The following is a 25,084-nucleotide window of genomic DNA, read 5'->3' as shown; positions in this document are numbered from 1 at the left end:
ATATAATAATATTCTAAACCACCTCATACTAAAATTGGAGTCAGGTATGAGTTACATTTAAAGTAAATCAACATGCACTGAAAAGACCGAACATGCAGTGAACCTTCGTCCACCAGTAGACACTGTCATAGGACTAACTGGCTGGACCTTACACTACCCTATTGTTATGTTCAGGATGGAAACATCCACTGAATTAATCTGCTCTAAAAATGCATCAGATAAATTCATTCAATCTGGTGTCGCTGCAGCGGAATGAACCGCCAACTTATCCAGCATATGTTTAATGCAGCGGATGCCCTTCCAGCTGCAACCCAACACTGGGAAAGCATCAGAGAAATGAGATGCTGCGTTCTTCCTGATGGTCACATGACCTCCATGCGTTTTTAATGGAAAATTATTTAAACATTTCAGCATTCATACAATGATTTACTGTTTTTCCCCTTTTAACAATCCTATGCATGAAGACTTTACAAATATACGTTGCACAATATAAATAAAACAGATTTTAATATGAATTTCAGCAAATAAACACCCTTAATGTGTTCATTCATTTATAAAGATTTTCATGGTAATGTTTACTCTTACCGTTTCATTTATGGAAACTCCTGAGATAAATAAGTTTTCTTTTTTAAATTTAATAATAAATCTATATAGAAACTGCGCTTCCCTCCTCTAGTCGCAATGACTTCTGGGGCATCTACAGCGAGTTCAGTGCTCAAGTCTGCATCGATGCATCCTCGATACCAAGAACACATCTGGGAACCTTCACACATCCTCCGTTGTTGTGGTTTTGAGTTTTGGAACTGAACATTGGTTGTTGATGATGACGTTAAATGAGAACGCGAGCACGCAAGATCTCTGAAGAACACATATTGAGAAACAGCCATAGCCTAAGGCATGGGTCTCAAACTCGATTCCTGGAGGGCCGCAGCTCCGCAGTTTTGCTCCAACTCTAATCAACAACTGATCCACTTAATCAAGATTCAATCAAGACTACTAGAGACTATTAAGCAGGTGTAATTCTGGAGGTGGTTGGAGCTAAAATCTGCAGAGCTGTGGCCCTCAAAAATTGAGTTTGAGACCACTGGCCTAAGCGTTAATAAACATCTTCGGGTGATCGCTTACCTTAAAAGAACATTAATTAGACAATGCTGTCCTAACTTTCCATTTTGTAATTCAGATTATATTCAGTTTGGTTTATTTAACAGATTTAATTGTGTTTAAATGTTATTTAACACGTTTTATTATGGTTTTTGACTTCACTGATGTTGATACTCCTAACCAGTAGGTGGGAGCAAACCATTTTCAACGCCAGCAAATAGCGAAATACAATGTTTCTCACTGAACATACACTATATTCAAAAAATCGATGTTAGTAGTTAACAAATACTGATAAACAAACACTGACTGCAGAACATCACAACTCAGGTTAAGAAAAAAAAAACAAACAAACACAGTTAACCGGAAGCTGACAGAGCTGTATAGCCTCTTTTTGCGTGAAACTCTTTAAGCTCTTACCACTTCCGGAAAGTGTCACGCTGTCCTCCATCGGCGCAAATCTCAGTCCACAGAGGGTCACTTCAGGAAAAACTCCGGTCAAATCATGGTTTTCGAGGACAAAATGATCACGAACGGAGAACCAGAGGAGGTATTATTAGCATTTAATGTTTACATGCGGTTTAATTGTCATTTAGCGGGATGAAGAAGCGGCTTTTTGTCGAAATGGTCTGGGTTAACCTATGTTAGCCAAGCCTGATATATAGGTTGATCCAATGCATATGTATGCTAGTATTGGTACTCTCTAAATAGGAGATTTAGCCTTTGTCTTGCATGTGTAAATCATTCTAGGCATCCTATATATTGTTTTTAGTTTAATCCTAACTATGTATGCATGGATTATTCTTATTAATGGTTAATGGCTGCATCATATTAATGTGTTACACTGTTTTGTTTAGGAGGAGGAAGAGGAGGAGGAAGAGGAAATGGTGGTATGTTTCTAGCAAATTATATTGTACATTTTCTGAGCAGTATTCTTAAATGATGTACAAATGAATTCAAGTGAATGATAAAAGATGAGTTGCTTATGTAAGTGGTTTGTGGATAATACATGTTTACTGTTGTGTCCTGGATCAAGACCTCAGGATTTCCCAGTAATCAGTGTATTGTAAAGCCACTTCATACAAAAAAATCTAATGATAAAAGAACTTGAAGGGGTTTCACGTATAATAATAAAGCTCTAATGCACTTGTTTGATTTGTTTTTATACATAAATTAGTTCTTATTATTGATTTTCTTTTTCTCTGCAAGAAAATACAGAATATTTACAGTCTTTTTAAGCCACAATTTACAGATGACACTCACTAAAATGGCATTTAATATAACAATAATGTTAAAAATGTCAGCCAAATTTAGATGATATTATTCTATTTCTAATTATTTTATTCATGCTACTTTTTTAAAGCATCCATGAATATTGGAAATGCGCTATATAAAATAAACATTATTATTATTATTATTATTATTATTATGTCGAATGTTTTAATTATGTTGTCATAATTTAAGTGTAATTTAAGACTGGATTAAAGGATCACTATTTGGTCTCAAAATACTCATTGCCATTTTAGGTCTTTATACTTTGTCACTGTTGTTCAAACCACTGAGTTCCTTCGTTTGTTAACAAAAACTTTCTTAATTCTAATAATTTAAGATATGATAAATGACGATTTAGCATGTTGACTTATTATTTTAGACATTTTAATGAGTTCAGGTCGAAAGTTCTTTAAAATATTTATTGTATATTCAACACAATCTCACGGCAATTTGTAACTTTTTGATTTAGTGGCTAATTCGTATGAATTTGTACGATCTAATTCGTACAATTTGCTCATCCGCCAATGACAGTTGGATTTAGGGGTGGGCTTAGGTGCCACGCCTCCTTTTTAAAATCGTACAATTGTATAGAATTGAACTCGTATGAATTTGTACGGATTAGCCACTAAACTGACAAAACGTAAAATACTTAAGTTTCCTCGTGAGATCAGGCTGGTATGTGCAAATATGTATATGTATTTGGTCCATCATACTTAAGCATAACATTATTTTCTCCCCAAATCCAAAGTAAAAGCAAATCAACTTTTTTTTTACCTCTTAACATTATAACCTCAAAACCTTGCATCCCAGTATTGATGTGGTAGGTTATTCTGGATGTGGATGGTTTCTTAGGTTATTAAAGGTGTTTTCTGTGACTATTGTTTCCCCTGCATTAATGCATTCAGTGTAAGCTGCACAATTAATCAATAAAAAAATCAGGATCTCAACACCCACGCAACATAAATTATAACTGATAATGATTTGCAAATGATTATTAAACCTTTGAATCACTGCATTCAAATCTGTGTTTGAGAAACACAAAAATCAAGAGATTCAGTTTTTAGTCTTGAGTTATAAAGTTACAAAGTCAAATAACACAGAAGTACAGGGATAACAGTTTATAGTTTAGATAAAACCACTGATGTTCATGGTAAAGATTAAAATCCCTGTCACTTAATGCTCAAAAATTAAAGTTGTAGGCAGCAATTGCATTATTTAACCAGAGGGGACGACAACCAGCCATCAAAAATATGCCACTGAATAATTCTTCAAAAATGATCGTCTAGCAATGAAACATGAAGTTTTATGAGTGAGTCACTAAATCATTTATTGAAAATGAGATTAAAAATGAATATGGGTTGTACAAATTTTAATGTTAGATGTATATATGTAGCGTTATCAGCAACAGTAGTAACAGTGAATTTTTCACAGTACAGATTATTTTACTATTTATTTTGATTCAACTGATTGTTTCTTCATTTTATTTTTTATAAAATTACAGGTTCTAAGTTCTGTTTGTTAAAAGTTTCTTGTAGTACTGTTTTTGTAATAAATAGAAGGCAAATTACATTTGTCGTCTCCTCTTTTTAGCTGATCTGAAAAATGGTCCAATCCGGGACTAAAAAGCCATAATGTGATCCGAACCATGAGATTTGTGATACGTTACACCACCAGTGTTTATATATGTATTTATATAGATATTTGTTTAGTTTATCATTCATCATCATCATCATTATTATTATTGTTAAAAAGACACATTAATTCACTAGGTAAGACCTTTAAAGCTGCATTAAAACTGCAGTTTAGAAATGTTCATTCTGGAAGTAAACTAATCCTTTAACGCATGATTGAAGATTAAACTTATACTCTTCAGTTTTGAAGAAATTTGACCCCCAAGATACAGAACGTGTCTGTTTCATCTTCATAATGATCCATTACGTAGCAAGAATAACTGACTATTTCCTATGCAGGATCCTCTAGAGACAGTGAGGCAGAAGTGTGAGGAGACAGAGCACTGTGCTCATGCTCGTGAGCGGCTCGAGTCCTGCGAGACACGGGTGAACTCGCGCTCACAGACGACAGAAGACTGTACGGAGGAGCTCTTCGACTTTCTGCACGCCCGAGACCACTGTGTGAGTATCGGTGTTCATATATATATATATCTACATATTAAATGTCTAAATTAATGCTGGTGACTTGTTTACAGATATGTTTTAGAGGCACAGACATCAAGTATGAGTAACACCTATGTTTATCTAGTAATTTTACTCAATTTGAAATCTTTTATTGTTAGCACTCTGGCGAGATATAGATTTTAAAGTTTTTAAAATGCACCTCTATGCTCTCTTGAGCTGATCCTGAGCTTAGTTTTTAACAAAAGAGCGCTCTGTGCTTTACATACAGCTGTATTCTGCTTGCATACAAAAATAATCATGAATAAAGTTAGGAACGCTTTAAGTTGATAACAAGAGTGTTCATAGTGAGCTGTGTTTACATTAATCACATGACAAATGCTAATTCACATACGCTTTTCCTGAGGAGCGTTTGAGTGTATGGTTAAAACTAGCCTAGAGCGCCATCTGATGTCAAAAACTAGCCTAGAGCGGTATTTGATGTTAAACTAGCCTAGAGCGCCATCTGCTGTTAAAAACTGGCCTAGAGCGGTATTTAATGTTAAACTAGCCTAGAGCGCCATCTGCTGTTAAAAACTAGCCTAGAGCGGTATTTAATGTTAAACTAGCCTAGAGCGCCATCTGCTGTTAAAAACTAGCCTAGAGCGATATTTAATGTAAAAAAAACTAGCCTAGAGTGCCATTTGCTATTAAAAACTAACCTAGACAGCCATCTTCTAATAAAATAATCCTAAAGCTCCGTTTAAAAACTATTCTAGAGCGCCATCTACTGTTTAAAACTAGCCTAGAGCACCATTTGCTATTAAAAACTAGCCTAGACAGCCATCTTCTGATAAAATAAACCTAAAGCACCGTTTAAAAACTATCCTAGAGCGCCATCTACTGTTTAAAAATAGCCTAGAGCGCCATTTGCTATTAAAAACTAGCCTAGAGCGCCATCTACTGTTTAAAACTAGCCTAGAACGCCATTTGCTATTAAAAACTAGCCTAGACAGCCATCTTCTGATAAAATAAACCTAAAGCACCGTTTAAAAACTACCCTAGAGCGCCATCTACTGTTTAAAACTAGCCTAGAGCGCCATCTACTGTTTAAAACTAGCCTAGAGCGCCATTTGCTATTAAAAACTAGCCTAGACAGCCATCTTCTGATAAAATAAACCTAAAGCACCGTTTAAAAACTAGCCTGGAGCACCATCTACTGTTTAAAACTAGCCTAGAGCGCCATTTGCTTTTAAAAACCAGCCTAGACAGCCATCTTCTGATAAAATAAACCTAAAGCACCATTTAAAAACTAGCCTAGTGAGCCATCTACTGTTTAAAACTAGCCTAGAGCGCCATCCACTGTTTAAAACTAGCCTAGAGCGCCATCTACTGTTTAAAACTAGCCTAGAGCGCCATTTGCTATTAAAAACTAGCCTAGACAGCCATCTTCTGATAAAATAAACCTAAAGCACCATTTAAAAACTAGCCTAGGACGCCATCTACTGTTTAAAACTAGCCTGGAGCACCACCTGCTGATTAAAAACTAGCCTATGAGGGTTTTGTCTGTTAAAACTAGCCTAGAGTGAATGTTAAAAATGATTCTAGAGCGCCATCTGCTGTTAAAAATGAATCAATCGTAGAGCTTGAATTTATTTTAGTGAGTACTGATGTATTATAGAGAATACTCAAATGATTATCTGCCACAGCTCTAGTTTTTTTTTTTTACACTAAACCTATATGTTGGGATTTTATTTAAAAATTTGCAGAAATTCTTCTAAAAATAATATTTTGTGGAACAGATTGTTGTTTCTGAGTCTGCTGTTTGAAGTATTTGTTTATGAAGGTTATTTAGTAAAGGTTGTTTTTCTCTTGTTTTTTGCAGGTGGCCCACAAGGTGTTCCAGTCAATCAAATAAATGAAGCATCTCTGTGCTGTTTATAAATCAATGTATGCTTATAGAAGTACAGCGCTCAGTTATTTATGTGATTTTTGTCCCACATTCAATAATTCACCGTAACCGGTCGGTTCTTTTAAATCATCCATTTACCCAGGTGTGACTGACGTGGTATTAACTGTGCTCTGTTTTCATCTCTCATATGAAATAATTCATCATAGATGGTGACACAGTTTGTGTTTATGCTGATGTAAAATAACAGAACACAATAAAGAGAAAACAAGTAACTTCTGTGTCATTGATTTATTACAATAACTATTTTGGAGGATAGTTAACAGAAAAACGTAAGTCAGTTTTTACTCACCCTTTTAATCTAAACCTGTTTGGATTTCTTTTTTAAGAAGATATTTTGAAGAATGTTGGACAGCAGTAAACATTGATCGCCATAGTATTTGTTTCCTACTATGGAAGTCAATGGCAAGTTTATTTATATAGCACATTTCATACACAATGGTAATTCAAAGTGCTTTACATAAACAGTAATAAAAGAGACGAGTATAAGAAAATAAAAACAAATAATAACAGTGATTAAAAACAGATAAAAATGTGTTGACATGTTATAAAGAAAAGAAAAGAAAGACAGTGCGATCTGTGGGATGTAGCACAGTGCTCATTCAGTAAAGGCACAGCTAAACAGATGTGTTTTCAGTCTTGATTTGAATGTGAGCACATTTGTATTCAGTGAGCATATCTGTAATGTATTGAGGTTCTAGTGATTTATAGACTAATAATAATACTTTAAAATCTATTCTGAATGTAACTGGGAGCCAGTGTAAAGACCTGAGGACAGGTGTGATGTGCTCTGATTCTCTGCTTCTGGTCAGAATCCTGGCTGCAGTGTTCTGGATGAGCTGCAACTGTCTGACTGAAATTTTGGGAAGGCCAGTTAGAAATCCATTACAGTAATCCACCCTGCTGCTGATAAAAGCATGAACAAGTTTCTCAATGTCTTCAAGTCTCACAAGTCTTCACTGGAAACAGCATCTAATTCTTGCAATGTTTTTGAGATGATAGGATGTTGATTTACTTAATGCTCTGACATGGCTACTGAATCTCAGATCTGACTCTAGAATCACACCAAGATTCTTGACCTTATTTTTTGTTGTTTGACCTTTAGAGTCGAGATATACATTCACCTTAAGAACCTCATCTCTGTTCTGGCTACCAGTTTTTAACATTCTTCACCTTGTCTTCTTTTGTATTTTGGACAATGAGTAAGTGGTTATTAAATGTACATTTTTGGATGAATAGGGTATGAATACAATTCCTTTTACAGCATCGATGTTGTAATGTAACTCAAATACAATCAGTTAAACAGACTTTTGCATTCATTTAGTTGCTCAAGCGTAAAACGAGACAAAAAGCCGTTTACTCGCACGCGCCAGTCAGAATTGGCGGGCTTGCGCAGAAGCTCCATTGAATATACTGGGGTAAAATAAATGCTCATATTATAAAGACATGGCGGGGGAAAATGTTATTTAATGCAGTGCTTCTTGTACAATCTGAGACCCACTTTATATCAGATATCACTCAGCCAGTGGAGATCACTGATTTTTTTAAGAAAACAGACCTTAAACGCGCCGATTTCGCAATGGCATACAATTCACCAGAAACAACTAACCCAGGTTACTGGCATTTTAAAAGTCCAATTAGCATGCTTCGACATATACCCCATTAGAGAGCAAAAAGTACAAGATGTACACACAGAACATTTAAAATGATATTTTTATTGTAGTTATTATTATTGATAAAGGGATAGTTCGCACAAAAATAAAAGTTTCCACCACATTTACTCAAGTGATTCTTAACATGTTTGAGTTTCTTTCTTCTGTTGAACACAGAACACAATATTCTGAAGAATATTGGTGGGAAAGCAGCCATTGTAGGTACAAAAAATACAATCTAATAGAGTCAATGGCTGTTTTTCAAGCATTCTTCTGCTTATCTTCCTTTGTGTTCAACAGAAGTAAGAAACACAAACGGGTTTGGAACAAGTGGAAGATGAGTAAATGATGACCGAATGTTCATTTTTGGATGAACTATCACTTCAGAAATGTTTTGGCGGGACCTGCACGATCACTGCGTGTTTCATTGGACCAAATAGCATAGAATCACATTCTAAGCTCTTTGATTGGACACTGCAGCGCCCGGAAGTTAGGAATTGGGCCAATCGGAGGGTTCCTGTATAGAACTTTAGTAGCTAGAGTGGAAATGTGGTTTTAATCTTAAGTGCTTAGCGACCAAAAGGTTGTAACTATTAAGTATATTTAGTTTAATAAATGTAAAGTCAATATCCAGATGTAAATAAAAACAGAAAATCTCACGTAGTATGTGTCCTTTTCTTAGCGCTGGGAGGATTGGACTCATCGCAGTCGCAGTGTGTTTACTTGACAGCAGTTTTCTTTCGAAGTAATTTTCACAATTACAAATGTAAAAAATAGGATAAATACATTTATCTGTCGAGTATTACTTGTTTAGTTATTTGAACTGTAGAAATATCCCAAATAAGTGACAAGAAACGCCGTTCAGATTTTTGGGCCGTCGAACGCCCTCTAGAGGAAGAACTACCTACTTCATCTGTCTACTCCTTTGGATTTTTTCTGAAACACATGGCGGATGCACAACACAGGAGATGAAATGTGAAATGTGTGAACCACACTGTTTACTGTAAAGACAAAACAAAACAAAAACGCTTCAGCTCAAACTTTGCAGCAAACATGGAGATTACAGGCGTAAACTCGCTGCAGCAAACGTGTATCGCGAAAGTCGCTCAAAGCATGGATGTACTGGAGAGAAAGGTCTTAAGTGAGTTTTACCACAGCAAACATGTTTGTTTGTCAACACTCCTCTTCAAAATTCAGCAAAGTTTACAGATTACTGTGTGATATATCTAATATTTCCGTCTGTCCTGATGTAGCTCTGCCAGTTTCTCTCCTGAAAGATTTACTGCCACATCTGAACATTTACTATCTGGACAGGATTGAAACTGCAGCTGCCACCAAAGGTACAGCAACTTAATATTAAACTATTAAGGTAAATTCGGTTTTAAATTCGCACATTCGTTCAGTGATAACGTGTATATCTATAAACCCTTATTTTACCTCGCAACTTTGAATATTCGGTTTGAAATAGCACGTAAGTATGACTTATTAGCAACATTAGCACTATTTAGTTGACTGGGACCAATGTTGTACTTTGATAGTCATTGGCTGCTAATATGATTTCACTATTTAGAATACATTACTGAAATTATATTATTAAGGAGAAAGTCCAAATGTGTGAAAATAAAAGCATATATCTATATAGTACATTTCTGTTAGTCTTATAATAATTTACTGATTTCGATACACACTTTGTGTGTATATATATATATATATATATATATATATATATATATATATATATATATATATATATATATATATATATATATATATATATATATATTCAGTGGTGGAAAGAGTAGTGAAAAATCACACTCATGTAAAAGTACCATTACTTGCCCAAAAATGTATTGCAAGCAGAGTAAAAGTATCTGTTGTAAATATTAATGTATGAGTAAAAAGTAGAGCTTTAAAAAGTACTCAAGGGTAGTGAGTATTACACTGTAAAAAGCTGATGCATTTACATGCAGTTTGTGCTGGGATGTGTAAACGTAACATTCTGTAGTACATTTAGTGATCTTCCTGTATTTGTTTGTTTCTTCCAACCTTTCTTCCATTGTTTTTTTGTCCTGTCCTTCCTTCATTCATTCATTCGTTTGTTCCTTCCTTCATTCATTTGGTCCTTCCTTCGTTTCTACCTTAATTTGTTCGCTCGTTCATATTTTTGTTCCTTCATTCATTTGGTCCTTTGTTCGTTCATTCATTCGTTTATTTGTTTATATTTTTGTTCCTTTCTTCATTAGGTTCTTTGTTCTGTCCTTCCTTCATTAATTTGTTCGTTCCTTCATTTATTTGTTTTTGTCCTTCGTTCCTCCCTTAATTTGTTCATTCATTCATTCATTCATTCATTCATTCATTCATTCATTCATTCATTCATTCATTCGTTCGTTCGTTCATAATTTTGGTCATTCATTCATTAGGTCCTTTGTTCATTCATTCATTCCTTCGTTTCTTTCTTTCCTTCCTTAGTTTGTTCAGTCCTTCTTTGAATCCTTCCTTCATTCATTTGGTCCTTCTTTCCTTCATAATTTCAGTTCTACCTTTGATCTGTCTTTCCTTCCATTTTTCATTCACTCCATTTTGTGATTCCATTCAGGGATGTGTAAACGTAACATTCTGTAGTACATTTAGTGATCTTCCTATATTTGTTTGTTTCTTCCAACCTTTCTTCCATTGTTTGTCCTGTCCTTCCTTCATTCATTCGTTTGTTCCTTCCTTGATTTATTTGGTTCTTCCTTCGTTCCTACCTTAATTTGTTCGCTCGTTCATATTTTTGTTCCTTCATTCATTTGGTCCTTTGTTCGTTCATTCATTCGTTTATTTGTTTATATTTTTGTTCTTGGTTCTTTGTTCTGTCCTTCCTTCATTCATTTGTTCGTTCCTTCATTTATTTGGTTTTTTCCTTCGTTCCTCCCTTCATTTGTTCATTCATTCATTCATTCATAATTTTGGTCCTTCCTTCATTAGGTCCTTTGTTCATTCATTCCTTCGTTCCTTCTTTCCTTCCTTAGTTTGTTCAGTCCTTCTTTGAATCCTTCCTTCATTCATTTGGTCCTTCCTTCCCTCATAATTTCAGTTCTACCTTTGATCTGTCTTTCCTTCCATTTTTCATTCATTCCATTTTGTGATTGTTTAAGGCTGTTTGGTGATTTTAGTCATCATACAGTCAACATCCTTTTTTTTTTCGACATCTATTTTCTCATCAGTGACATCCAGTCTATTAAAAGTCTGGCGTCAATGTGTGGAAAGATTTTGGACATCATCTTGGACATTTGTAATGCTTCCAAAAGGTTTGCTGCATTTATAAAGCACCCATGTGTTGATGTTGTTCAGTATCATGCAAAAATGTGGGATTTGATTGGACAGGAATCACAGGACTGATTTTTCTACTTTAGCCAATCACCACAGACGAGAAAGAAATAAAGTAGCGACTGCAGGTTGAAGGAAATTAGTGGAACAAAATTACCAATAACTGCACTAAAAATGTCCTCAAGGGAAAGTAAAAGTACTCAGTTTTAAAACTACATAGTAAATGACAATTTCTGAGAAAAACTACTCCTTCCAGTCATTTGAGTATTTGTAATTAGTTACTTTACACCACTGTATATATTTGAAATTGTGTATGATAATGATGACATTTAAATTTGGTGTAAAATGCTTGAAAGTTATAAAACCCTTGATTTGTTTGATGTAAAAATGTATTTCAGACTGGATTGTTTCTGTTTTACCTGATGTTTAACCTGATGATTTATTTCAGGAATCTCCACATCTGTAATTTGGGAAAAGATATGGAAAGGTCTGGATCAGACGTGGCGCTGGAAAGTGAAGGTTTGTGGTCCGTCATGTGAACTTTATACACACACACTTAATGTAAAGATTTCAAGCAAAACGATCAAATTAGTTTTTATTTAGCTAATACACAGGATTACTTTTATACACTTAAAAGAAGTAAATTATTATTACTTTTATTTTGTTTTTAGTTTATTTAGCAAATACCAATTCTTTTTGTTGTTCTATATCAGTGGTGGGCAAAATTGTTTAGACCCAAGGGCCACGTCAAGTTTTGCAAACCAAGTGAAGGGCCACATGTCAAATCCTTCAAAAAATAACTTTCATTTATAGTGGCAGTATGCATGAAACATGTAATATGGGACAGAAGCATGTCACATTAACACAAAACGGATTATTAATAGTTATTATTGAGTGAAATTTAAGTCAAATGAATTTGCACTGCTAGTTATATTTATAATCACCTATCAATCTTCATAAAACAATAAAATAATCCCTTATAAAATAATAATAATAATAATAATGTAATAATTTTTACAGTGAAGAATAGAAAATATACTGTCTGATAGAAAAAATCTCATATTAACATTAAAAATAATTCTTAAACTAAAAATCTAATTTGCACTGCTTTTAGAATATACAGATCAATCATCATAAAACTTGATGAAACCACAAATCTTTGATAAAAGAACTTTTTAAAGTGGATGTATGATGGAAAATATATTATATGACAAAAATTAACACAATTAACCAGCAATTATTATATAATTTGAGTCAAATTCACAATAATCTCATTTGAGCTTGTATTAATATGCTCTTATCAATCATTATAAAACTATGAGATAAAACAGAAGAATCTCAGTCTTTGTTATTCAAAGTCATGTTATTATGAGTGTGTTAATGTGAACAATGAGCCTGAAAATAAAGTTATATTAATTTCAACAGCAACACTCTTGCAGAATACCTAAATTAGCTGATTCAGTCGTTGCCTAACGACATTAAAAAGCACACCGCGCTCCTTTTTTTCTTGTCAACAGAAAGGCAGTGCGGTGCACCTCGCGTTTCTGGAACGTAAATGCGCGTTCGGTGTGATCAGTCTCAGGTTAAACAGCAATACATTCTTGGCATATTAGACCTACCGCTTTCTGTCCGCTTTCTGTGAAGTATTTTTTTGTCCATTCTTCTTTAAACACACAACATTTAGTGTCAAGTTTTTTTGCCTGACTCCTTTTCAGTCATTAACGGGTCAAGTGCATTTTAATATCCGAGAGTGTGTGCCAATTCTACTGGTTGCACTAACTGTACCGCGTGCAACACTGCCATTAAAGGGCGTTCACTTGTATTGCATCATTAATTTACTAATTCTGAAACCAAACTGTTACTCAGAAGCAGTTTTTTAAAAACTACCTTGCGTAGTTCAAGTGTTCAGCGGGCCGCATATGGCCCACGGGCCGTAGTTTGCCCACCTCTGTTCTATACAAATATAATGTATGCCTTAGCAAACTACAAATTCTGTCTTGCTGTGTCTTACCTGTCTTACCAAGTTAAATTCCTCATTCCTCCATTTACTTTTATTAGTATTTATTTTTCTTTTATTATTGATATTTAAAGAGGTTATAAAGAGTTTAAAGAGATTATTTAAACTTTTTCTATATTATTATTATTATTATTATTATTATTATTATTATTATTAGTGTTTTATTCTGAATTTTTAAGTGTTATTTAAATGTACAATATTTTATTTTTTAGAGCAAAGTGCCAAGTTAAATTAATTACATTTATTTTATTACTATTTATTTTTCTTTTATGATTATTATTATTATTAATTAAAAAGATTATAAAGAGTTTAAAGAGATTATTTAAACTTTTCTATATTATTATTATTATTAGTATTATTATTATTATTATTAATTAAAAATATTATAAAGAGTTTAAAGAGATTATTTAAACTTTTCTATATTATTATTATTGTTATTATTATTATTATTAGTGTTTTATTCTGAATTTTTTTAAGTGTTATTTAAATGTACAGTATTTTATTTTTAAGAGCAAACTACTAAGTTAAATTCCCTACATTTAATTTTATTATTCTTTATTTTTCTATTATTATTATTATTATTATTATTATTACTGTTATTATTATTACTATTATTATTAATATTATCATTATTATTACTACTATTATTATTATTATTACTAATTATTATTATTATTATTATTATTATTACTATTATTATTATTATTATTATTACTATTACTATTATTATTATTACTATTATTATCATTATTATTACTATTATTATTATTACTAATTATTATTATTATTATTACTATTATTATTATTATTATTACTAATTATTATTATTATTATTATTATTATTATTATTATTACTAATTATTATTATTATTATTATTACTATTATTATTATTATTTAAAGACCTTGTAAAGAGTTTAAAGAGATTATTTAAACTTTTCTTTATTATCATTTTTATTATTATTAGTGTTTTATTCTGCTTTTTTGAGTGTTATATACATGGACAATATTTCATTTTTTAGAGCAAACTACCAAATTAAATTCCATACATTTAATTTTATTATTATTTATTTTTCTTTTATGATTATTATTATTATTATTATTATTATTATTGTTTTTATTTAAAGAGGTTGTAAAGTGTTTCAAGAGATTATTTAAACTTTTCTATAATATTATTATTATAATTATTATTATTATTAGTGTTTTATTCTGAATTTTTACTTAATTTACACATTAGATCCAACTAATGTAATTATACATTAAATAATTATAATAAAAGTAAATGTAAGGAATTTTATTATTATTATTTTAAGAGGTTATAAAGTGTTTAAAGAGATTATTTAAACTTTAAAAAACCTATTCTTTCTTCTATTCATTCTTCTTTTACATTTGACTTAATATTACAGATATTCAAATCTAACGTTTACATTTTTCCCCTAGTCAGCACAGTCTGATGAGTCCTGGAAGCAGCGCTGTTTAGAAAGACTCTTTCACATGCTGATGTTCACTCAGCTCAAGCGTGAAGCGAAGTATCTTTCCAACCTCAGCGATTCCTCCGTTCTCTCCATCACCGTAAAGCACGTCAGAGTTCTGTCTCTCCACACGTCCACCAAAAACATCTGCAGACTTGCATCCGGAGACATGCAGCCTTTTTTAAGCACATTAGAAAAAGGAGTGACGACTCTCAAATTACTGGAATCCAATTCTCCATTTAAACACGGACGCAAATACATGTTCATTCTCCACCGGCTGCTGGATCACGGCTCCGTCAGAAAAGTGGTTCTGATGAGAAATCCTGAAGATTCGTGTTTTTTGAGGTGGCTTATTTCCAGACGCAGAGGGCCACAGTTAACAGTGTCTGCTGATGGATGTGGTTCAGCTGTTGATGTGTTTAGATGTGGTGCTGATCTGGACGAACCTGCAGCTAAACGTTTGGCTTTAGATGAGGAAAAGCCAGAGGATTTGTGCGGTGAGTTTTCATCCTCCAGCAGCTCCTCTGAACACTGTCCTGAAGGTCAGATCCACTCGCTGGATTTTGAAGTGCCTAATTGTGAAATCCTGAACATGGTGTCACGCGCCCTGCCGACGTGGACGTGTCTTCACACACTTCATGTTCACAGTGACTGTAAGTAGTTTTGTTTTGTTTATATTTTTGTTTTGTTATGTTTGCCATGTTTCATTTGCCTTTGTCTTGTGTTTTGCTTCACTGTTTCATTTGCCTTTGTCTTGTGTTTTGATTTGTTTTGATTCACTGTTTCATTTGCCTTTGTCTTGTGTTTTGATTTGTTTTGATTCACTGTTTCATTTGCCTTTGTCTTGTGTTTTGATTTGTTTTGCTTCACTGTTTCATTTGCCTTTGTCTTGTGTTTTGATTTGTTTTGATTCACTGTTTCATTTGCCTTTGTCTTGTGTTTTGATTTGTTTTGATTCACTGTTTCATTTGCCTTTGTCTTGTGTTTTGATTTGTTTTGATTCACTGTTTCATTTGCCTTTGTCTTGTGTTTTGATTTGTTTTGATTCACTGTTTCATTTGCCTTTGTCTTGTGTTTTGATTTGTTTTGATTCACTGTTTCATTTGCCTTTGTCTTGTGTTTTGATTTGTTTTGCTTCACTGTTTCATTTGCCTTTGTCTTGTGTTTTTTGTTTCACTTTGTTTTGTTTCATGTTTTTTGGATTGTTTTGTTTTGCTTCATTTTGCTTTGTTTTGTTTTGTTTCATTTCATTTTGTTTTGCATTTTATTTTGTTACTCTGTTTTGTTTAATTTTGTTTAATTTTTTGTTTTGTTTCACTTTGCTTCGTGTTTCATTTTGTTTCATGTTTTGTTTTGCTTTGCTTCACTTTGTTTTGCTTTGTTTTGTTTCCGTGTTTCATTTTTTTGTTTTGTTTCCGTGTTAAATTTTTTTGTTTTGTTTCCGTGTTTCATTTTTTTGTTTTGTTTTCGCTTTTTGTTTCGTTTGGTTTTGCTTTATTTTTTGTTTTGTTTTGCTTCATTTTGTCTTGATTCGCTTTTTGTTTTGTGCTTCATTTTGTTTCATGTTTTATTTTGCTTTGCTTCACTTTGTTTTGCTTTATTTTGTTTCCGTGTTTCATTTTGTTTCATGTTTTGTTTTGCTTTTTGTTTCTTGTTTGGTTTTGCTTCATTTTTTTTGTTTTGCTTTTTTTGTTTCACTTAGTTTTTTGTTTGTTTGATGTTTTATTTAGTTTCACTTCGTTATGCTTCTTTTTGCTTTGTTTCATATTTTGTTTTGTTCCACTTTTGTGGAACATTTTGTGGTTCATTTTGTTTCATGTTGTGTTTTTAGTCTCTTGTTTTTTCGCTTTTAGTTTTGCATTTTGTTTTGTTTTATTTTGTTGCTTTGTTATGATTTTTGTTTAGTATTTTGTTTTGCTTCGGTTTGTTTCATTTAGCTTTTTGATGAATTTACAGTTTTTTGTTATGTGCTTGATTAAATTGTAGTATTTGTTTTATCATGAAAACTACTAAAATATTTCTTGGTCATGTTCATAGTGAGTTCACAGTAAGTGTAATATTTAGTTTTATTCCTATTAATAAATTTATTGTTCATTCAATCATGTTATTAGTTAATTAATTAATGTATTAAAAATAGTTTTTAAAAAATTTATAATTAAAAATAATTTAAAAAAAAGTAAAGTGTATAGTATTGTTTTATCCTACAAACTGCTAAAACATTTCTTGAACAGGGTCACAGTGACTAAGAATATTATTTTAATCAATTATGAAGCGCAAAATTACGAAGCATTTTTTCTGTATCATTTCTGCTCCGAGCTCTAGTGTTTCCTCAAACTGGGCATCTGTGACTGCAGGATAGTGTGATTGTGTGTGTGTGTGTGTGTTTTCTGCTGTCTGCAGGGCTCATCAGTGAGGACGAGATGTGTGTGTTTGTGGACTCTCTCAGACAGCTGTTTCTGAACCCCGCTGGCTCTCTCTCAGAGCTCAGTTTAGGTCATCTTTGTGGTCTCACACACTTGATCAACATACTGAAAGCCTGTCCAACCCTACAGAGCCTTGCTGTGGACGTCTGTCTGCCTGCTGACAGGAAAAAATGGAGACCACTTCCACAGTTACCTCCAGACAAAGGTGATTTTTGTTTTGTTTATTCATTCATTTATTTATTTTTACAAAATTCATTCAATTCTGTTTCACTTTTGCTCTGAATGTCCTCCAAAATAAATGATCAAACTTTTGTTTCGTCAGACAGAAAGATATCATGATAGCAGATTTATTTCAGTATAATCAAATGAATGTTGGATTGATGTCATTGTTTGCAGTGCTCAGTCTGGAAAAGCTGACCGTTAATTCCACTGATCCAATGAGTGTCCAGTGCGTCCTGCCGGCTCTAGCTTTGGCTCCAGAACTCTGCAGTCTTCATATGACAGGAATCACTCTGACAAGACACTTTTTCCACACTTTAGCAGGTATTGACTAACTCCTGGGTACTCTTTACTCAAGAAATCATCATACTTTTGTCACTACTTTTTGTGCCATAATCTACTATAGTGTACTTTTGAAAATGGCTCTTATTTTGTAAATCATATACATTAAATATACACACAAAGCTACATGGACAAAGCAAATGTACTATTTTCTGACACTTAAATGATTGGCAATTTCACTTAAAAGTATTGTAGTTTCAATTTGCTGAACCTAAAAGTGCCAATTTAAGTGGGAATTAAATCTTTACATGTAATTTCAGTTATCCATGTGGTCTTTGAAATAATTCACTTGTGCTCCAGAATGTACAATCTCTTATTTATTGTGGATTTTATTTAATGAATCTTTATGAATTAAATTTTAACATGCGTGAAAGATGTTTCATTTTTGTGTAAATATCAAGTAAAGTGTACTTGTAAAGCATTTGAGGAAGCAAATTAAATGCAATTAAAGTCTTTAATATTTCAAATACACATTTTGTGCAAATAAAATGTGCAAATATAGATGAAATAATGTTCTGTCGACATTCAAAATGAAACCACACACATTTTTGACCTGTAAATTAAATTATGCAAAATAATATCTGATCATACTATATAGAGTCAATCTACGCCAGGCATGGGCAAACTCAATCCTCGAGGGCCGGTGTCCCTGCAGACTTTTGCTCCAACACTAATCAAACACACCTGAACACCCTAATTATTGTCTTCAACATCACTAGAAAGCTACTGATTTGACAAGGGTGTGCGGTCGAGGGAACTTGAATTTACTGCCTCCATTTAAGCTATGTCATCACCTGGAGACACAGTATCACCGAGGTGGTCTCACAGCCCAGTAGGTCCGGGCCTGCCGTAAACGCCCAAGTTCCCTTGACTCCACAATGTTTATTTCTCAAAAATTCATTTCCGTTGTGCGATTTGCATTTATTTCTTTATGTTTTGCTCAATGCTTTATTTTTTGTTTGCAAATCCTGCTTTTATTTGGCAAGTATATATGGCTCCAGATTAACTCCATAATAGCACATTATATTATATTTTTAATTGATCAAAAATGACTTAAATGTGTTGAAGGAAGATTTCAAATCAATTAATTATTGTATTTTTAATGAGTAAAACCAATATGATACTTTCTAATGTCGAGGGGAAACGAAATTAAGCTGTTTTTATAATTATAACACATATTTAAATTGTAAATGTAGGGCGTCACGGTGGCTCAGTGGTTAGCACTGTCCCCTCACAGCAAGAAGGTCACTGGTTTGAGCCTCGGCTGGGTCATTTGGCATTTCTGTGTGGAGTTTGCATGTTGGCGTGGGTTTCCTCCGGGTGCTCCAGTTTCCCCCACAGTACAAAAACATGTGCTATAGGTGAATTGACTAAGCTAAATTGGCCGTAGTGTATGAGTGTGACTGAGAGTGTATGGATGTTTTCCAATACTGGGATGCAGGTGGAAGGGCATCCGCTGTGTAAAACATATGCTGGATGAGTTGGCGGTTCATTCCGCTGTGGCGACCCCTGATTAATAAAAGAACTAAGCCGAAAAGAAAATGACTGTATGAATAGACGTAGAGCTCAATAACATCACTTGTGCTTGTACGATGGTCAACATGAAAAGGTTTAATTTGACAAATATCATATGATCTACTGTCTATTATATGTGTGTTTTTGTCCTCATAGGCTGTAAAGCGTCCCTCAAGGTATTCAAGTTGGAAGACATAAACTTATCCGACTATCACCAGGAGATTCTTCATTTTCTGCAGTCTTCTGTGTTGGAAGGTGAAGCGTAAATTACAGATGAATCAAGAGCGAGACTAAATGAGTGACTGATGTGTAGTACTGTTGTTTTCTGAATCTCAGAGCTGTGCTTTAAAGACTGCAGACTGCTGGATAAATGCTCGTTCAAGAAGGACTTCATGGTGGCCTTTGTAGAAGCAGTAAAAGCCATTTCATCACTCAAAACCCTGGTGCTGGCCAAGAATCGACTTGGTAAGAGTGAATATAAACACTAATGCTCCAAATTACAGGGTCAGCATGAGTAGATTTTTTTAGATATAATATATAAATGTGTAAATATAAATTTACAGGACATAAATTTAAAATATAATATAATGTCTATGTAAAAAAGTTTTTGTTTCTATGTATGTGTATTACATGTACTTAATATATATATATATTGTTGAAGTCTGTATGTATATATATGTATGTATATATATATATATATATATATATATATATATGTCTGTATATGTATGTATGTATGTATATATATGTATGTATGTATATATATGTATATATATGTATATATATATATATATGTATATATATATATGTATATATATATATACATATATATATATATATACATATATATATATATATACATATATATATATATATATATATATATATATATATATATACATATATATATATATATATATATATATATATATATATATATATATACATATATACATATATACATATATACATACATACATATATATATACATACATATATATATACATACATATATATATACATACATATATATATACATACATATATATATACATACATATATATATACATACATATATATACATATATATATATATACATATATATATATATACATATATATATATATATATATATATATATATATATATATATATATATATATATATATATATATATATATATATATATGTATATATATATATATATATATGTGTGTGTGTGTGTGTGTGTGTGTGTATATATATATAATTCACACACAGGAATTATGTCAATACAAAACTATTGTGATTGTGATTAATCTTTGCATATTAACTCACAATTGGTGAAGAACAATATATGGTAATTACTATCTATCTATCTATCTATCTATCTATCTATCTATCTATCTATCTATCTATCTATCTATCTATCTATCTATCTATCTATCTATCTATCATATCTTTTTTTTTCAATGAGTATTTTAAAGAGTGTTTTATAAAGGGTTAATGTAGTTTACTGTAACTGACATGCTTGATCTTAAAGCTCATTTTAAAGATGCTTCATGTTGCTGTCTCAATGATTGGTGTTTGACAGATGTGTGTGTTTTCCTCCAGCAACAACTGCCATAGAAATCTCCGGATTATTCTCAGGATGCCGACCCAGCAAAATCACCACATTAGACCTGAGGTAAAACAAGGTGTTCAAGGGGGCTTAGAAATATGAAAAAGTCAATCAATTAAAAAAAAATAAAGGCATAGTTCCCCCAAACAATGATACTTTACTCATGTTACCCTATGTGGAAAGCGCTTTGAGTGCCCAGAAAAATGCTATATAAATGTAAGGAATTATCATTATTATTATTATTATTATTATTCAATATTTACTTTCCCTCAAGTGGTTTCCTAACCTTTATGAGTTTATTAAACACAAAAGAAGATATTTAGAAAAATGCTGAACACCTGTAACCATTGACTTCCATAGGAAAAACAAACTCTATGGAAGTCAATGGTTACAGGTTTTCATCATTTTTCTAAATATCTTCTTTTGTGTTCAACTGAAGAAAGAAACTCAAAGGATTGTAAGTAAAGAATGTGTAAATGAGTTTTGGGTGAATATCTCTTTAAAAAGTCTTAAAGGAATAGTTCACTCAAAAATAATAATTCTGGCATCATTTACTGATCCTTGTTTAAAATTTTGAAAATTTGACTGCTGAACACACACACAAAAATATTTTGGAGAAAGCTGAAAACCTGTAACCATTGACTTTAATAGTAGGAAAAACAAATACAATGTAAGTCAATGGTTACAGTTTTCTTTAAAATACCTGTTGTGTTCAACAGAAAAAAGAAACTCATAAAGGTTTGGAACCACTTGAAGGTGAGTGAATGTTCATTTTTGGGTGAACTAGCCCTTTAAATGTCATTTTCCAAGGTATTACATTTTTAAAAAATGATGTTTGTCCAAGAGCTTGTGAGCTGAGGTTTGCCTGAATTCAAATCGATAGTTCACTCAAAACTGAACGTTCTGTCAACATGTACTCCCCCTTGACTTGTTCCAAACACAAAAGATATTTTGAAGAATGTTGGAAACCACTGATATTCATGGTATAAAAAAGATACTAGGAAAGTCAGTGGAACATTCTTTAAAATATCTTCTTTTGTGAATAATTGATGCCAGAATTTTCATTTTTGGGTCATCTATACTCTTTATTATTGCGTAGATGAACAGTGAGATTTGTGTAGTGTATTAAAAATGAAATCCTGCTAGATTTGACGTCATTTGTTTCTGCACTCACATAAAAGCACATGTTCCTTCATGTCTGGGTGTTAAACAACATCATTAGCTTTCATTTAAATAGTTGAAGGATACAGAGCTGAAACAACAGCTGAGTTAATTATCTTCTCAGCCTTCTGAATTATGTTGCACTGATAATGAGTTATTACAAACTAACATTGTGCTGTATTACAGTCAGTGTATAGTAAATGTAAATTGCTGCTGATGTAACCAAAGCTTAAAGCTGTGATGAGGTCTTCATGTCTAGGAAAAAAAGATCTTAAATTGATAGTTCACCCAAAACTATAAAGAACATTCAGCCGTCCGTCACTTGTCACAAAACTAAAACAGGTTTTGTACTGTGAACACAAAAAAAAAAGATATTTTGAAAAATGTTGGAAACCGGTAACCATTGACTTCCATTGTATTTGTTTTTCCTACTATGACTGTCAATGATTACAGGTTTTTGACATTCATCAAATGATCTTGATTTGTGGATATCTTTACACAAAAAACAACCACAGAAACACCAAGAAGATATTTTGAAAAATGTTGGAAAGCGGTAACCATTGACTTCCATTGTATTTGTTTTTCCTACTATGACTGTCAATGATTACAGGTTTTTGACATTCATCAAATGATCTTGATTTGTGGATATCTTTACACAAAAAACAACCACAGAAACACCAAGAAGACATTTTGAAAAATGATGGAAACCGGTAACCATAGACTTTTGTAGCATTCGTTTTTCCTGCTATGGATGTCAATGGTTACCGTTTTCTAACATTCTTCAAAATATCTTGATTTGTGTACTTTTACACAAAAAAGGAGAAAATAACCACATTAACATAAAATAAGATGTTTTGAAAAATGGTATCCAATAGCTTCCATAGCATTTGTTTTATTCTACTCTGGAGGTTTATGGTTACCATTTTCTAACATTCTTCAAAATATCTTATTTCATGTATTTCTTCACAAAAGAGAGTCACATGAGGGTGAGTACCGTATTTTCCGCACTATAAGGCGCACCTAAAAGCCTTAAATTTTGTTATAAAACGGCCGTGCGCCTAATAATCCGGTGCGCTTTATGTGTGCACAGAGTTCAAAAATCTGTAAAAATGTTGTTGTGTGATTTCGGAAAGCGCTCCGCTTTCCGACTAACAAAAGAACTCCAACCGCTGGATATTGGTGTAAACAGGGCGTTTAAAGTGAAGTTGCGAGCTGCGTGGGAGCAATGGATGACAGACGGCGAACACACTTTTACTAAGACTGGTAGGCAGCGCCGGGCGAGTTACGCCACCATATGTGAATGGATTGTGGATGCCTGGGCTAAGGTGTCTGCTTTAACTGTTGTCCGAGCTTTCGCAAAAGCCGGCATCATTGCTGAACAGCCACCCGGCAATGAGACTGACTCAGACAATGATGAGAGAGAACCCGGCGTGTTTGATGACGAAACTGCCCAGCTGTTCAATTCAGACACAGAAGATGAGGACTTTGATGGATTTGTGGGAGAAGACTGATTAAAAAAATAATGTGAGTGTATTGTTAAATAGTACAATAAAGTTCAACTAAACTATGTTAACTGTTTTGCTTCCATTACCTTTTTTTTTTTTGCAGACAGTGTATTTTAGCGTGCGCCTTATAATACGGTGCGCCTTATGTATGGGTTAAGAACAGAAATAGACCCCGTAATTGAGACTGCGTCTTATAATCCGGTGCGCCTTATAGTGCGGAAAATACGGTACATCTTCATTTTTGCGTAAACTGTCTCTTTAAATTAAACTTCTTAAATCCTGTAAATACGCTGGGTTTCGCCTTCAAATTAAACCAGGTCTATAAATGAAATCTGTGCTTTTCTCACAGCTCAAACTTCATTCTTCCGGCGGAGCTGCTTGGGTTTGCAGAGCTGATGGAAACACACAGACCTGCTCAGAGAATCACACTGGACCTGTGCTTTAATCCACTCAACCGAGACCTAGAGGTCAAAGGTCAAGCTCTGCAGAAACTGAAGCCGTACTGTAATCTATTAATGTACGACTGGAACACACGAGACACCATGGTGGATCATGTCAGTGTGATGTGAAGAACTCTTTAGCTGTCAAAACACGGATGAACACGCATGTAATATGTAGCATTAAAGGGACAGTTCACCCTAAAACAACAATTCATTAGTTCATCATCATTTATTCATCCTTCTTTCAAACCTTAACACAAAACTAGATATGTTAAAAACCTGTAACCATTGACTCTTATAGCATTTGTTTTTCCTATTATGGACGTCAATGGTTACAGATTTTTCAAGGTTCTTTAAAACAGATTAATTTTTTGTTTAACAGAAGAAACTCAAAGGTTTAGAACTATCCCTTTAAAGCTCACTTGTTTCAAGATTTTATTTTTGTTGAACACAAAAGAAGATATTTTGAAGAATGTTGAAAAACATTGACTTCCGTAGTATTTAAAGGGAGTTCACTCATAATTAAGTAGTTCGTCATCATTTAGTCGCCCTTCTTTCAAACCTCAACACACAATTAGATATGTTGGAAACCTATAAACACTGAAGTCCACAGTATTTGTTTTTCCTATTATGGATGTCAAAGGTTACAGGTTTTCAGGGTTCTATAAAATATCTTTTTTGTTTAACAGAAGAAACTCGAAAGGTTATAACCACGTGAGGGTGAGTAAATTTAACATTTTTTTGGGTGAACTGTCCCTTTAAAACAGTTTCTGTTAGACAAAAAAAGATATTTTGAAGAATGTTGAAAAACATTGACTTCCATAGTATTTAAAGGGACAGTTCACCCAAAAATAATTAAATAGTTCGTCATCATTTATTCATACTAGTTAATGTAAATTAATGTTTGAAAGATGATGTTGGAAACCTGTAACCATTGAAGTCCATTTGTTTTTTCTACTATGGATGTCAAAATAAAAG

At 32.9% G+C, this 25,084-nt stretch overlaps 2 protein-coding genes across 2 annotated transcripts; both read left to right on the top strand.

Annotated features, from left to right (window-relative positions):
- Positions 1-1,508: 1,508 nt before the first annotated feature.
- LOC130230020 (cytochrome b-c1 complex subunit 6, mitochondrial) lies at positions 1,509-6,665 on the top strand. Its single transcript, XM_056458958.1, has 4 exons — positions 1,509-1,648; positions 1,956-1,988; positions 4,341-4,502; positions 6,367-6,665. Exons 1-4 carry the CDS (start codon positions 1,604-1,606, stop codon positions 6,397-6,399), a joined length of 273 nt encoding a protein of 90 aa, XP_056314933.1. The 5' UTR covers positions 1,509-1,603; the 3' UTR covers positions 6,400-6,665.
- A 2,448-nt stretch (positions 6,666-9,113) lies between these two features.
- lrrc41 (leucine rich repeat containing 41) lies at positions 9,114-24,973 on the top strand. The gene is made up of 10 exons (XM_056459369.1): positions 9,114-9,243; positions 9,356-9,442; positions 11,860-11,930; positions 14,867-15,551; positions 17,299-17,526; positions 17,718-17,864; positions 19,554-19,652; positions 19,734-19,862; positions 20,994-21,066; positions 24,016-24,973. The coding sequence occupies exons 1-10, from the start codon at positions 9,156-9,158 to the stop codon at positions 24,233-24,235; spliced, it is 1,827 nt and encodes a 608-aa protein (XP_056315344.1). The 5' UTR covers positions 9,114-9,155; the 3' UTR covers positions 24,236-24,973.
- The last annotated feature ends 111 nt before the right edge of the window (positions 24,974-25,084 follow it).

Source organism: Danio aesculapii, chromosome 6 (assembly GCF_903798145.1).
Source record: "Danio aesculapii chromosome 6, fDanAes4.1, whole genome shotgun sequence".
Lineage (NCBI taxonomy): Eukaryota > Metazoa > Chordata > Actinopteri > Cypriniformes > Danionidae > Danio > Danio aesculapii.
The sequence above is the reverse complement of the archived record's forward strand: the minus strand, read 5'-3'. Positions and strand labels throughout refer to the sequence as shown.